This window comes from Oryctolagus cuniculus, chromosome 7, assembly GCF_051225735.1.
Source record: "Oryctolagus cuniculus isolate XC-2025 breed Fujian yellow rabbit chromosome 7, ASM5122573v1, whole genome shotgun sequence".
Classification (NCBI taxonomy): Eukaryota; Metazoa; Chordata; class Mammalia; order Lagomorpha; family Leporidae; genus Oryctolagus; species Oryctolagus cuniculus.
Window position 1 is genome coordinate 150,232,629 of NC_142873.1, and position 15,303 is coordinate 150,247,931.

General features: G+C 56.4%; 1 protein-coding gene across 4 annotated transcripts in view; it reads right to left on the reverse strand.

The window, feature by feature from the left end:
* The window catches only part of ALPL (alkaline phosphatase, biomineralization associated), a 59,641-nt gene that overhangs the window by 19,179 nt on the left and 25,159 nt on the right, over nt 1-15,303 (reverse strand). For 2 of the 4 annotated variants that reach the window (XM_051856744.3, XM_051856745.3), the window contains one exon: nt 3,251-3,410. In XM_051856744.3, coding sequence (XP_051712704.1) covers nt 3,251-3,311 — 61 coding nt within the window. In that variant the 5' untranslated portion in view covers nt 3,312-3,410. Of the gene's footprint in view, nt 1-3,250; nt 3,411-11,383; nt 11,599-14,025; nt 14,238-15,303 lie in introns of those variants that run through there. The other 2 variants (XM_089299227.1, XM_070077025.2) reach the window with 2 other exon arrangements.

A 15,303-nucleotide genomic window follows, 5' to 3' on the forward strand; every position in this document is an offset into this window, starting at 1 on the left:
CGGTCAGGGCGCCAGATTCTGTCCCGGTTGCCCCTCTTCCAGGCCAGCTCTCTGCTGTGGCCAGGGAGGCCAGTGGAGGATGGCCCAAGTGCTTGGGCCCTGCACCCCATGGGAGACCAGGATAAGTACCTGGCTCCTGCCATCGGATCAGCGCGGTGCGCCGGCCACAGTGCGCCGGCTGTGGAGGCCATTGGAGGGTGAACCAATGGCAAAAGGAAGACCTTTCTCTCTGTCTCTCTCTCACTGTCCACTCTGCCTGTCAATAAAATAAAATAAAATAAAATAAATTTTAAAAAAAGAAGAAAGGAAACACGATGTAGGGGCATTTGACACTGTGCCTGGTCCCTGGGGACGCCCCCAACCCACGCCGGAGTGCCTGAGTTCAAGTCCGGCTCCACTCCAGAAGCCAGCTTCCTGCTAATGCACACTCTGGAAGGCAGCAAGAAGTTGGGCCCCTGCCACCACGTGGGAGACCCAGGAGGAGTTCTGAGCCTGGCCCCGGCCCTGACTCTAGGACATCCCGGTAGTGACCCAGTGGACTGGAGTCTGTCTCTGTCCTGTCTCTCTCTCTCGGTCCCATTCTTTCTTTCTTTCTTTTTTAAAATGTTTGTTGGCTTTTATCTTCAGGTATCTTTTTGGGTCCCATTCTTTCAAGTGAAATTTTTTAAAAGATTTATTTATTTATTTGAAAGTCAGAGTTACACAGAGAAGGAGAGGCAGAGAGAGAGAGAGAGAGAGAGGTCTTCCATCTGCTAGTTCACTCCCCAGATGGCCACAATGGCCGGAACTGCACCGATCTGAAACCAGGAGCCAGAAGCTTCTTCTGGGTCCCCCACGCGGATTCAGGGGCCCAAGGAGCCCAAGGAGTGGAGAGCTGGATCAAAAGTGGAGCAGCTGGGACTTGAACTGGTGCCCATATGGGATGCCAGCACTGCAGGTGGCAGTTTTACCTGCTATGATGCAGCGCCAGCCCCTCAAGTAAATTTTTAAAAATTTAAAAAGAAAACGCAGTGTCGTACCACTACACATCAATAAAAATGGTTGAAATAAAACAGATAAAAAGAATTAAATGAATGAACATCTGAAGATTTTTCATTTTGTCTTTTTTCTCTTTTTTACCCAGGTGGGTGTGAGAGCTAAGAAGGCAGGACCTGGGGGGTAGGGGCTGGCGCTGTAGTGCTGCGGGTTAAGCTGCCTCTCCGGATGCTGGCAGCCTGGATCAGAGCGCAAGCTCAAGTCCAGGCTGCTCTGCTTCCTATCAGGCTCCCTGCTAATGCACCTGGGAAGCGGCAGAGGATGGCCCGAGTGCTTGGGTCCCCGCCACCCACATGCGAGCCTTGGCTGTTGCAGCCATCTGGGGAGTGAAACAGTGGATGGAAGATTTCTCTCTTTCAGCCTTTCAAATAAATAAAAATAAATGTTAAACAACAACAACAACAAAAGCAAGCGGGGACCCCATCCCATGATCTTGTGTCCCCAGGGTCACACACAGCAAGGCATCACTGGCTCTCAGACGGAGCGTGGGCCTGGGGACCCCACAGCCAGGTGCGGCCCCAGTCATGCTGCTGATGGCACCTGCGTCTCTTCACCTGTTGAGCTCTCGCCCTCCTGAGTGACATCCACTCCCTGCCAGACTGTGGCTGCCGTAATTCCCACTGGAGCCCGGAGAGGAGGAATTATTATGTCTACTGGATGGATAGATAGGAAAACTGAGGCGTAGGGGAGGCCACGGGGATTTCCAGCCACACAAAGCGGTGAGCTGAGCACAGCTGCCTTCCGCAGCCACAGTGGAGATGGGAGATGCTGGAAAAAATTCAACAGTCAAAACAAGCGCTGGCTTAAAACAGGAAGAAAAGGAAAGAAAATCCCCAGGGGGCGGGATTTCAGCGGGAATTCAAATCAGAGGAGCGGGCATGGTCTGTGTCGGGGGAGCCCCGCGTGTCAGCACAGGGGCACGTGAGGGCAGAAGCTGGGATAATGAACAGGTCTGCCTGGGAGCCATGGCAGGGAGGGACAAGGACGGTCATTCACAAGAAACATGAACTCAACCCCGAGTCCGAGCCGGGTCTGAGAGGGGAACTGACTCCATAGCAACAAGAACCACAGACTGAGGAATGAACCCGCGGACTTGTCTGGAATGAGTTAAACCCCCAGCGCCCTCAAGGAATCACACGCTTCCACCTGCAGAAAATCAAGACACAAAACGACAAGGAAACTGACACCATGAGAGAGAGCCAGCAGGAGGGTCAGTGGGCCGAGACCTGTAAGCAGCCATAGAATTAGGTATATTTCAGATTACTAGAAGGGAAAGAGAGAGTAAAAATCCCAACTCAAGAACATAATAATAGAAAGGGAAAAAGAAGGAGCAATCCGGAGAGCTGGTGTTATGGCGCAATGGGGAAAGCCGCCACTTCCAGTGCTGGCGTCTCGTATGGAAGTGCTGGTTCGAGTCCCAGCTGTTCCACTTCTGACCCAGCTCCCTGCTAGTGCACCTGGGAAAGCAGCAGAAGATGGTCCAAGTGCTTGGGTTCCTACCACCCAAATGGGTGACCCAGATGGAATTCCAGGCTCCTGGCTTCGGCGTGGACCAGCCCCAGCCATTGCAGCCATTCGGGACGTGAACCAGTAGGTGGAGGAAGATCTCTGTCTCTGTTTCTCCCTTTTTGTATCACTCTGCCTTTCAAATAAATACATAGGTCTTAAAAAAAGAATGAGCGGCCGGCGCCGCGGCTCACTAGGCTAATCCTCCGCCTAGCGGCGCCAGCACACCGGGTTCTAGTCCCGGTTGGGGCGCCGGATTCTGTCCCGGTTGCCCCTCTTCCAGGCCAGCTCTCTGCTGTGGCCAGGGAGTGCAGTGGAGGATGGCTCAAGTGCTTGGGCCCTGCACCCCATGGGAGACCAGGAGAAGCACCTGGCTCCTGCCATCGGATCAGCGTGGTGTGCCAGCCGCAGCGCACTGGCCGCGGCGGTTGGAGGGTGAACCAATGGCAAAGGAAGACCTTTCTCTCTGTCTCTCTCTCTCACTGTCCACTCTGCCTGTCAAAAAATAAAAAAAATAAAATAAAAAAAGAATGAGCACCCCGACCCTGACGCCTACAGAAGCAGAGCTGAGCCTTCCTACTCGGAACACTTTGCTTCCATCTCTTAAATACCTCGGTGATTGTCCGACCTTGACCACAGACATTGCTCTCAGGCCGTCCCCCAGCACCAGGTCTTCCCACTCCTCCCCCTGTGCATCCCTCCATCCTACCTGGCACCAAGGCGTTGGAAAGACAGACGCCAATGGCCAGTACCAAGAATGGTGAAATCATGGTGCACCAGGACCTGCTGCTTCTCCGGAGCTGAGGTGCAGTGGGCGTCGGTGGGAGGGCTGGGCTGGCTGAGGTCAGCCGTTGGCTGATGTCCCAATCCTAGAAAATGACAAGAAAGAACACGGACAAGTGGGGCACAGTCCAGAGTTCAACTCTTCATTCCCTTCATTTGACAATAGGTGTTGAGTACTCAGGAGTCCCCTGGGGTTTGCCACCACATTCCCAGGCCCCAGGCAGAGGCTCTGAGTGCATTTTTTTCCTATTGAGGCAGAGATGGAGATGGAGACAGAGACGGTAAAGCCACCCACCGCCTGTGAAGCTGCACCGTTTGTGAGTTTTGCCCAGGCTGCTCCACCTCCAATCCAGCTCCCTGCTAATGGCCTCAGACAGGCAGCAGAAGATGGCCCAAGTGTTTGGGTCTCGCCACCCACGGGGGAGACCCAAATGAAGCTCTTGGCTCCTGGCTTTGGCCTTGCAGCCATCTGGGGAGTGGAACCAATGGATGGAATATCTCTCTGTACTCTGACTTTCAAAAAAAATAAATAGAGGCTGGCACTGTGGCATAGTGGGTAAAGCCACCACCTGCAGTGCCGACATCCTATATGGGTGCTGGTTCAAGTCCTGGCTGCTACTCTTCCAATGCAGCTCTCTGCTATGACCTGGGAAAGCAGTAGAAGATGGCCCAAGTCCTTGGGCCCCTGCACCCACGTGGGAGACCTGGAAATATCTCCTAGTTCCTGGCTTTGGATCAGCCCAGCTTCGACCATTGCAGCCATTAGGGGAGTGAACCAGTAGACGGAAGACCCCTCTTTCTCTCTCTCTCTGCCTCTCTGTAACACTTTCAAATAAATAAATAAATCTTTAAAAAAATTTTTAAAATATATCTTTAAGAATTTAAATTTATTTACTTGAAAGGAAGTGTGATAGAGAGAGCAATCTTCCACCTGCTGGTTCATTCACCAAATTCCCAAAACAGCCAGGGCTGAGCCAGGAGCTCCATGTAGGTGATAGAAGCCTAGGAACTTTAGCCATCTTCTGCTGTCCCCTCAACCCCACCCCCAGAATGCACATTAGCAGGAAGCTGGATCCAAAGTAGAGGCAGGATTCGATCCCATGCACTCTGATATGGAATGCAGGCTTCCCAAGTGCAGGCCTGCCCGCTGAGTGCATTTCTAACACGCTCCTAGGTGACACTGGTACTGCCAGCCCAGGCACTGCAGCCTAAGACACACCATTCCAAAACACACGTCGTCAGGCCCTGCAATTTACCAGCCTGGCCCGCACTGTGAGGACACAGGTGAGGAGCCCCTCCTTTCTTAGCTGGCCGAGTGCTGTCACAGAACACCTGCACCTGCTACATTGGCTTCTAGAGCTTGTCACTGACGTTCAGACATAGAAACAGCAGGAGGAACACACAGGAAAAGCCTGGCTGGGGACTGCACCCGTTCCTGGGTGGCCACACGGTCTTTTCTGCATTTCCCAAATCTCCAAAAGAATTTGGGAGCAATGTTAATGAGATGTTAATTAGGGGCAGGCATTTGGCCTGCAGGTTAAGACACCTGCATCCCATATCAAAATGCCTGTGTTTGAGTTCTGGCTCTGCTCCCAGATCCAGCTCCCTACTAACATGTACCTCGGGAGGCAGCAGGGGGTGGCTCAAGTACTTGGGAGACCTGCATTGATTTACTGGCTCCTGGCTTCAGCCTTGCTCAGTCTCATCTGGGCAGTTAATCAGCGGATGGGAGTGCTCTCTCTCACTGTCTCTCCTCCTCTCAAATAAATAAATAAGTAAATGCATTTTTAAAAATATCATTTTAAAAGACTGGAAGGAAACACATCAAAAGATGAACTGTACTTTTCTCTGGGCGGTAGGACTGTGAACAATTATTTCCTCTTTGAATCCGTTCGGATTTTCCAAGATGTTGAAAAGGAGCGTGTATTTAGGGCGTGAGAACGTTTCTAGGCTGCGGTCACCCTGCTGGGATCACAGGGGACGATTCCGCCGGTAGCTGAGACGTCCTAGCCGCGCTGTGCACCAACGTTACTGGAAGATGTGTAATTTTCAGCGGCCGGTTTCACTGGGAAATAATGTTACTTCAACCCAAACCAAGATGGAAATGATTAGGCCGCTGGCTGTGGGCAATGGCAGAGAGACTCCCTCTGCTGTCAGGAGGGGCTGCGTTAGATAAGCAGTCACTCTACCCTGGGAGCCAGGGATCTTGACTCCACCTTGTCAATGGGGCCAGGGCTGGCAGGGACTGGGGGGATGGGGAAGAGAGGAACCTGGCGGGCAAGGTGGAGTTGAAAGCAAATAGCTTAACCCAACTTCTAACAGCACCGAACTCTGAGTGGGGGAATGCCAGGCAGCAGCTAAATTTTTTCATTCTACTTTAGTTTCCAAGACAAATCCTAAGATCAGATACATGCAATTAAATTTAGATAAAATATTGATACAGCAGCGGCTTATTCAGAGTCCTCCAACAGCGAAAGTCCCCTCTCTACAACAGCCTGCAGCCAGGCCCTCCTGCAGGTCGCGCCTCTGAGCCCTGGGCCACTTCGCACTCCTCTGCTCCAGCCCAGCCTCTCCACTCTCCACCTAACACTTGGCTTTGTTTGCCTCTGCACTCCTAGTGCCGGGGCACACTCAACACCTGACATCACTTGAAACAGAGCTAAAGAGGGAGGCTGGGGAATGGGAAGAACTCCCCCCTACCGCTCTGTGTGTGCAGGAAAGGCCCAGGGTTGGTGAGGCTGTGGGGCCGTGGAGCGCTGACAGGTGCAACCACTTTGGAGAACTGATGGCACCTGTCGAAGCTGAGCGCCTCACATAAGAGAGGAGACTTTGAAAGGTTCATGGGAAAAATGGAATTAAAAGCGTTTATTTTGGGGCTGGCATTGTGGCACAGTGGGTTAAGCTGCTTCTTGCAATGCTTCCATCCCATTCGAGTCTCCACTGCTCTATTCCTGATCCAGCTCCCTGCTGATGCGCCTGGGAAAGCAGCAAAGATGGCCCAAATACCTGGGCCCCTGCCACCCATGTGGGAGACCCAGATGGAGTTCCAGGATCCTGGCTTCGGCCTGGCCAAGCCCCAGCCATTGCAGCCATTTGGGGAGTGAACCAGTGGATGGAAGAGCTTTCTCTCTCTGTCTCCCTCTCTCTCTGTTATTCTGCCTTTCAAACAAATAAATCTATTTTTTTAATATATGCTTATTTGACAGTAACAGACAGTGAGAGAGAGAGAGAAAGGTCTTCCTTCCATTGGTTCACTCCCCAAATGGCCACCACTGCCAGTGCTGCGCCGATCCAAAGCCAGGATCCAGGTGCTTCCTCCTGGTCTCCCACGCAGGTGCAGGGCCCAAGCACTTGGGCCATCCTCCTCTGCCCTCCCGGGCCACAGCAGAGAGCTGGAGTGGAAGAGGAGCAACTGGGACTAGAACCTGGCGCCCATATGGGATGCCAAGGCCACAGGTGGAGGATTAACTAAGTGAGCCACGGCGCCAGCCCTAAATAAATCTATTTAGTAAAAGTTTTTTTTAGTGTCCCAAATTTTTGAAGTCTGGCAGTTTCGTCATAATACGCATCTCCACAAACCTTTTGAAGACCCCTTGCGTGCCCTACGACCCATTTATCTCCAACAGAGAATTCCCATCAGCCCTGTTCACAGCCGCTTCAAACTGTGCTCATCTGGATGGACACACAGCAGGGAGAATGGGTGACCGTCTCCAAGTCCACACAACAGCATGGACGGATCTCACAAAGGAAGGCTGGGCGAGCCACGCTAGGCTCAAGAGCATGCACACGGTGGTTCCAACGACACAAAGCATACAAAGTAAGCCAAGGCGTTAGACGCCAGGATTAAGGGTCTCCTTGGCAAGGTGTGGAGGCCCAAAGGGGCTTTGGAGGATATGGGAAAGGCCTGTTTACTGACCTGGGTGCCAGATCTACAGGTGGGTTCTGAGTGAAAATCCAGCAGGCTGCCCATTTGGCCATGGACATTTTTCTGTACGTATGTGCATTTCAATGCATAAAAACCACTCTGGGAGCTTATGCAAACAACCTGGCGAGGACGCAGACCACATGAAAACAGTTTATAAAGCCTTTCACCACGATCTCGCCGTAATAACCTCCGCAGCAGACAGAGAGGGACTTCTCGTGTCTGTTGGCAGATGGGAAACCAGGACTCCGGAGAGAGATGCGACTTCCCAGTGGTTGCACACGGAGCAGGTGTCAGCACAGAACTCTGACCACAAGGGTTCTGACTTCAGGATTACAGTGAGGTGACCCCCCGTGGGGCTTCCGTTTCACCACGCATTAAAGGAAGTTTCTGGCGCTGACGCATGGTTAGAGTCATCTACCCACCACCAGTCAGGATCCAGGCCAGTCCTACCACCCCCCCGATTCTTGTGCTGAGCCCCATTCTGAAACCTGGGACCCCCGATGCATTCTCCATCAGCACAGCTCTGATGGGCCTTGTATGGATCGGCGTGGGGCGGGTTCCTGTTTCTGCAATGGTGAGTTTCTCGTTCATGAATATTCATTTAGTTTTTTGACTTTATCAGCATTCTGTAGCTTTTAACATCTGGATCCTGGATGAGCTTTCTTAGATTTATACCTGTGTATCTTGCTCCTATAAACGGCACTGTTTCTGAAATTGTTCACTGCTCATGCACAGAAGTACAAATGGTATCCTGAGATCCTGCTAACCTTACTTGGTCCCAGGAATTTTGTGCGAACGTATGATTTTGCTAAACTCACATATTCTAGGAATTCTGCATCATAACACGGGAACCCCTCGCCATTCGGGACATAGACGGTTACGTCACTCACAGAGAGGGACAGTTTTAGATCTTCCTCCCAATCTGTCTGACCTTCATTTTTCTTGCCTGATTACACCTTGTTTGTGACCTTAAGAAAAATCATCCAGCTTTTTGGTGCTAGGGGTGGCATTTCGAGGTGTAAGGTGGAGTCGGTTTGGTGGGGAACACTGGGAACCTGGCTTTGGACATATTGAGATGTCTTACAGTGGAGACATCAGAGGAGCAGTCAAATACACAAGTCTGGCATTTGGGAGACAGGTGTTGGTTAGAGGGCTAACCCTGGGAGACAGGTGTTGGTTAGAGGGCTAACCCTGGGAGACAGGTGCTGGTTAGGGGGCTAACCTCGGGAGTCCAAAGCATCTAGGGGGTGGCTAAAGCCTTGCTGGAACTCCAGGAGAACAGGAACATCGCTGACACCTGTGTAACAAAAGCTCTTGCGGGGCCGGCGTTGCGGAGCAGTGGGCTAAGCCTCTGCCTGCAGCACCAGCATCCCATGTGGGCACTGGTTCTGGTCCTGGCTGCTCCCTGCTGGGGATCTGGGAAAGGCAGCAGCAGATGGCCCAAGTGCTTGGGCCCCTGCCACCCACCCACCCACCTAGATGAAGCTCCAGGCTCCTGGCTTGGGCCTGGCTCAGCCCTGGCCATTGTGGCCATCTGGGGAATAGACAAGCAGACAGAAGACATCTCTATCTCTTTCCTCTTGCTAACTCTGACTTTCAAAGAAAGAAATAAATCTTTCAACAAAACAAAACAAAACCAGATGTCGAAATCACAGCGAAGACGGAGCTGGACAACAGAGGATGCGAGAACACCCGGGTGGGGCACTGCCATGTACAAGGAGGCCACAAAGGAACAGGATGAAAAATTCATCGGCCTCTGGGGAGCCCTGGGAATCACAGTGGGGCGCTGGGGCTGGGAAGAAGCAGAAACTGAATGAATAAAACAAGAGCCGTCTGGTGCTGAGAAATACAATCGACTGCACCTGGGGTCCAAGAGCAACGCCTAATAAGGACCAAGAAAAGTGACCGTGGCCTCGGCAGACCTCAAGAGCCCTCCGGCTGTGCCTGCTGCTTTGACACTGACTGATTATCTTTCTTCCCTGCCGTCAGGAAGCTCTGCGACGGGGAGACCCCCTTACCCAGCTCTGCGGCCCGGCCCGGGCAGGGCGGCAGCTTTGTAAAATGCTTGCGGAATGCCAGGCCCCTCAGTTCGGAAGGGAGGCTCTCAATTTTGGCCCCCAGGAACCTGCACTGAGATTGGGTGTAGCCCAGAGGCAGGTGCCTTCTCCCATGGCCTCTGCCCAGGCCAGCCAGGGAGCAGGGAGCTGGGACACCCCTCCAAAGCTGGCCCTGCCTCCGGGGCCCTCCCCCATTCTTCCAGAGGCTCCACATTGGCCTCTCGCGGCGCTGGGGGATGGACTCCTCGGGGCCCAGTCTGGGGCTGCAGGGGCCCCGGCCGCCCACTGCCCTCTGCCTGTGCGCTACTGGCTTGGAACGGGGCTCCGGGTGTGTGCCAGCCCCACTGCCACCCCCGCACCTCGCAGCCGGACCTTCTCTGCCAGGCTGCTAGCTACGTGCCCTGATTATTTATGACAAGTGTGCAGAAGCCTGGTGGGGCCCTGGTCCTAGGAGAAAGAGCAGCCACTTGGCAGGCAGTGGAGGGAGCAAAAAGCTAACCTTGGGCTGGGACTGGAAACACCCAGGGCAAGTAACAAAGTAACAGGACAGACACAAATCACCCTCGTGACAGACTGCGCGTTTACACCCGCGACCTCACCGGATCACAGCAACAAGGTTCCTGCTCCCGGGTCCACAGTTCAGGAAACCGAGCAGGTGCTCTCGGCTGGGCTGTGACCCAGAGTGGTCCAAAGCAGGCTGACTCCTGGGCCTCACCCTCCCCACCACCAACAGGAAGAGGGGCTCCTGGCCGCCCTTTCTGTACCCCCCAGAACACAGGGAGGCCGGATGTGTTGAGGGCAGGACATTGGGCAGGGGAGGGAAGGCAGGCAGGGTGAGGACCCCTACCTGAGCGGCCTGGCCAGGCGGCAGGTGAAGAAGCAAAGCAGGCCCAGGGCCAGCGCAAAGAGGAGGAAGCTGAGGACCGAAGTGAGGACCAAGTCCAGGGTGCGGGACAGGAGGGCCATCTTGGGGCAAGCAAGGCCCTCAGAAGTGGCCGCCGACCCTGGACACACCCAGGCGAACTGACTGTGGACGCTGGCTCCTAAGCCCTGGGTCAGTGGCTGTCACCTGGCTTTATCCCCTGGGTTAAGCTTGGCGGATCAGTGAGAAGGGATGAAACGGGGCGGGGGAGAGGGGGTGCAGAGACTGAAGCTCCCCTCCCCCACGTCAGTCCAGGAGGGGCCCGACACGCTCTCATTCTACTTTGTTCATTCATTGCTCACTTCCAAACATTTACTGAGCACCTACTGTGTACCTGGCTCTGCTCCAGGTATGAAGGAAACAAACAGGACAGACACGGTGTCTGCTTGGAGAGCACCGTCCTGCCCGGAAAAGCACCTGCCAGGCACCAGAGGGCAAGTGCTCACAAGGAAGAAGCCCTGGCCAGGGCCACGTAGGTGACTCCCTAACAGCAGTCGCTGCCCCAGCCCAGGGACGAGCCAGAGCCACGGCACCCCTGGCCCACGTGAGAGGAGCTGAGCTGTTCGTATTGGGCACCTGTTGCGTGCAGGCTCCACTTGAGTTCTGTGCTAAGATCCCTGTTTGCACATTTGAACGCCCCACCCTGCCTCGCACCGCCTCACACCTGGGACAGCACCAGGCCTGCAGGCGGCCTCCGGAGATGTCACGCCGGTGCTGCCAGGCACCAGCCCGAGGCCAGCAGCTCCCCAAGAGTCAGCACCCACAGAGTGGAGGAGGACGGCGGCCACCTGCAGGGAGGAACACTTCCTGTTTTCAAAGCTGCTCCCCCTCTCTCCCCATACCCAGTATCTCTGGGTCCCCCCCTCAAAATCCCATGAAGTCAGGACGGTGATTATGGTTCCCAATTGCACAGAATCAGAAACTGAGGCTCCAAGAGGTGATGTCACTACACACACACACACACACACACACACACACACAGCTGTGCCTCTCAGCCAGCCCTTCTGTGATCAAGTTTCCTGCCTCCTGATACATCCCAGATCCCATGGCACAAAGCACCCAAGATCACCCTCTGGGTGCCAAGGGAAGGCACCCCTTCCTGACCCCAGGCCGCTGACCCCACCCACCAGGACAGCAGGAAAACCAGGTCCTGACCTCAGCACACCTCTTTTCTTTCTCACCCGCTCCTTTAACCTGAGCTGCATCCGGTTCTCAATAGGGACCCGGCAGGCAGGGTGGGGTGATCAGCGCCACTGACAGACGGGGAAACTGAGGCTTCGCAGGGGGGCCAGTGGGCTGGCCATCACACAGCCAGCAAGTCCAGCCCCAGCCTCAGCCCCATGGCGTGCAGCGGTGGCCAGCAGTCAGCCCCGCACTTCTGCAACCGTTTGAGCACTGGGCACAGAGGCTGACACACCTCACCGTGCCACGCCCCCAGTAAGCACCCCGCCCACCAGCGCTGACACCTGCTGCTGTGCGCAGGGGCTTCCCCCACAGTGAGGAACCTGTATTGGGGGCTTGGTCCCCCAGGGGAGTTCCTCACTCACAGGGGTGCGGGCCTCAGCGGGGAATTCGGGTCTGCCAGAGTGAGTCTCAGGGTGGCAAGTACTTAACGAGTATTTGTAAAGTATTTAAAAAGCCTGCGCTGGGCCCTGAATCTGCCTTCCTGTTTCAAGCTGTGACTTCTTCCTCCTGTGCCCTCCCCCGCCACCTGCCACGAGCCCCCCACTAGAGTCGGCCTCCTGCGGCCGGAACCCTGAGCTAAGTGAAATCTTTCCTGGCTGGGTAGCTGCCTCAGACGTTCGGTGACAGGGACCGAAAACTGACGCACACTCCCCTTTGCAGGTCAGGGCACGGTGGCCTGTGAGGATGGCCTGGGGTCACACAAGCCCCAGGGCCACTCCGCCCTGGGCGCTCTCCACTCAGCTCACCCAGGAACACTCTCTGTCCTACCCAGCTCCCAGGACACCCTCGGGGGCCCCACCCAGCGAGCCCAGGGAGTTGACGTGAGGCTGGCGGCATGTCCGTCACCCTGCGTGTCTGTCACCCTGCATCCAGCCTGGACCTGGTAGAACTCGCCCTTAGGGAGTGCCCAGTGTCCAGCCCGCGGCTCAGAGTCTGTGGGCTGATCCTCACTGCGCAGACCAGTGGTCCCGGCGGGCAGGCCTGCAGGAGGGAACACTCTGGGCCCACGGCAGTGTCCTTATCACCGAGCTGGGAGGACTGACGAGGTGCATGAGCAGTCACCGCCACCCTGCCTGCACCACTGCACTGAGATTTGAATAAAGGAAGAGCTGGGAAAGATACAGGTCTAATAGAGGGCTGTGAGGCCAGTGAAAGAGACACGACCCTCTGCAAGGAAGCCTCTGTCCCTCCCACCCCAGACCCACGTGGTCAGAATCTCCCAGGGCAGGGCCTGGACCCTGTATACAAGCCATCCCAGGAACAGATTAGTATGGAAAACAATCAACCCATTTCCCAGAGGGAAGGGCTGAGGCCAAAAGAGGAGGGAAGTCTTGCCTTGCCTGCTGAGAAGCAGCACTGGGAATAGATCTGCTGTCTCCCGGCTCCTCCTTCCCAGGCGCACAGGGAACACCCAGTGTCCCCAGGGCTGTCCCCAGCGCACCTTCGCGGCTCCTAGGAGCTGCAGCCGCAGAGAAGCGCCTGAGCGGGCTGGCCTGGGGAACGGGGTGGGAGCCCAGCAGCTGCCCGGGGAGGGAGGGGCCTGCTGGAAGCTGGCCCAGGAAGGTGGCAGCGGCAGGGTCACATGCACATCCCAGCTCACCTAAGCCCAGCATCTCCGGCGAGCCTTGCAGGCCGGGGCTTGATCCACCAGCTGGCTGCTGCTGCCTCTCGGACAGGAATGTGCAGGGGTCAGAGTGGGCCCCAGGCTAGATTCAAGGAGGGACTTCCCCGGAGGTGCTAGGCTCAGACCTCCACGGGCGGGGACACGCCGTTCTGGCAGGAAACGGGGGAGTGCCCGGGAGGCCTGGGGCCAAGACACCCGCTGTGCCCGAGCACCCCGTCTCAACACCTCTGCACACAGCGTTCCCTGGTCTGGTACATTCCTTGCCTTCCACTGGGGCCTCAGCTCTGCCAGGCTGCCCCGCACCTCCAGCCCAGCCCTCCCGAGCTCCCAGAACCGAGGCCTGAAGGCCTGAGGCTCTGAGGATCACTGCGGTCCAGTCCTCACACCACGAGAGCTCCTGGAGCAGCCCCAAGGCGGGCAGGGACGGTGGGCGGCAGGAGGCGGGCGGCAGGCGGCAGGCAGGGACGGTGGGCAGCGGGAAGCAGGCGGGGACGGCGGGCGGCGGGCTCCATCAGTGCTGGGTGCAGATGCTGCCTCCGCCTCTCACTGGCTGGGCAGTCAGGGCGAGGGACTCACCCCGAGGGACTCGGGCTTCTCATCGGCAAAGTGGGAGACTAACAGAGAGCACGGGGCTGTTGCAAGGGTTCCGAGTTCCTATGAGCCAAGGCCCAGTGCAGAGCATGGGGTCTCTCTGCGTCGATGTTGGCCAAGAGTGATGGCTACGGGGGAAGGGCAAATAGGGCGGCTTGAGTCAGGGACTGGATGGGACGGGCGGAAGAGGGGCTGGAGCTGGGAACGGACCCGCTCGGCCGAGCTGCCTTTTACTCCCCGGCTCTCCCCAGGCCTGCTCACCCCTGGAGGGCCCAAGACTCCGGACACCAAGAGCTCGCCAGTCCTCCAGAAGGGCCATGAGCCGCCAGATCTCCCTCACACGCGTGCACACGCGTGCACATATGCACACGCACACGGGCAGCGAGTAATAACCCACCAGTCCGACGCTTTCTTTCCTTCTCAGAGGGAGGGTCAGCCAGGAGGGTTCCGAGGAGCAGGGGGCAGGAGGCCAGGCTGAGCACCGGAAGAGAGAGCAGGTGCTCCCGACAGCAAGGCCCGGGTGCGCAAAGGCCAGCGTCGGGGAGGAAGACGGAGGGAGGGCAGCTGGGGTGCCCCAGGAGGGCTGTGCTCCCGGGCTGCTCACCCCGCCTCGCTCCCACACCTCATCGCCAGCCCCCTATCACAGGCAAGGACAGGGAGGCACAGCTGGGCTGCCCGCTGCCCACGGCCACACAGCAGAGCCAGAGTCAGCTTCCCTAAGGGTCTGGGCTCCTGAGTCAAGGCCTTTCTGAGGTCCCTGGGGCACCAGGACCAGCGCAGAGCAGCTCTGTGGGCAGAGGCCTGAAGCCAGCCAAAGTTCAGGCTGTGGGAGGAGAGGCAGCCTCACGGGGGGGGGGGGGCCGAGACCTTAGGCCATGCCATGCCGCAGCGGTGCGTGTTCTGCCCCAGGCCACCTGGCTCCGACAGAGCCTGAAGCCGAGCAGGACCGCGGGGGTGGGAGGGTGCTGGTGAGAGAGGACTTGGTGGGGAGCGGGTGCCGGGTGTCTCTGAGGCACCTGCCACCCTCCCCACTCGTGGTGCCACCAGCATCCCAGCAGTAGGAACCTCTGCGGTACCAGGAGACACTGCTGACCCACCCTTGCTCGCATACTCGACAACATGCAAAGCAGAGCACAGAGAGGGTACACGACCTCCCCAAGGTCACACAGCAGAGGCAGAGAGATCTCCCCAGTGACCAGGAAGGATTTGGGGGCAGTTCCTGAAAGTTTGAGGCCATCTGTAAGGCAAAACATGGATGCCAATGCCTGGAATTCTATACGGTGATGATTTGTACCAACTAAAGAGAAGCGCTCAATGTGAAATTCTTCTAGAAAAATCCCTGCTTTACAATCACTACATTGCTTCTGAAGAAAGCAAACTTTTGCCAGCTCTTACTCGGTGCCAGGCTAGTTCACTTAATCCCCGCAACCTACGAGGCAGGCATTATGGCTGTCCTCATGTTACGGATGACAAAACAGAGGCACAGAGAGGTTAAGGCGCTTACCCAAGGTCACAGAGCAAGTATTAGGCCAAGCCGATGTCTCTGTCTCCCAGGACCAAGTGTAGACTCCTACAGCAGCAGGCAAGACTGGCGATGACCCTCCCTGCACCCCGCACGCAGTCCGCACAGGGGCCGAACACGTCACCCACTCGTCGGGAAGCCGGTTCCGCGCAC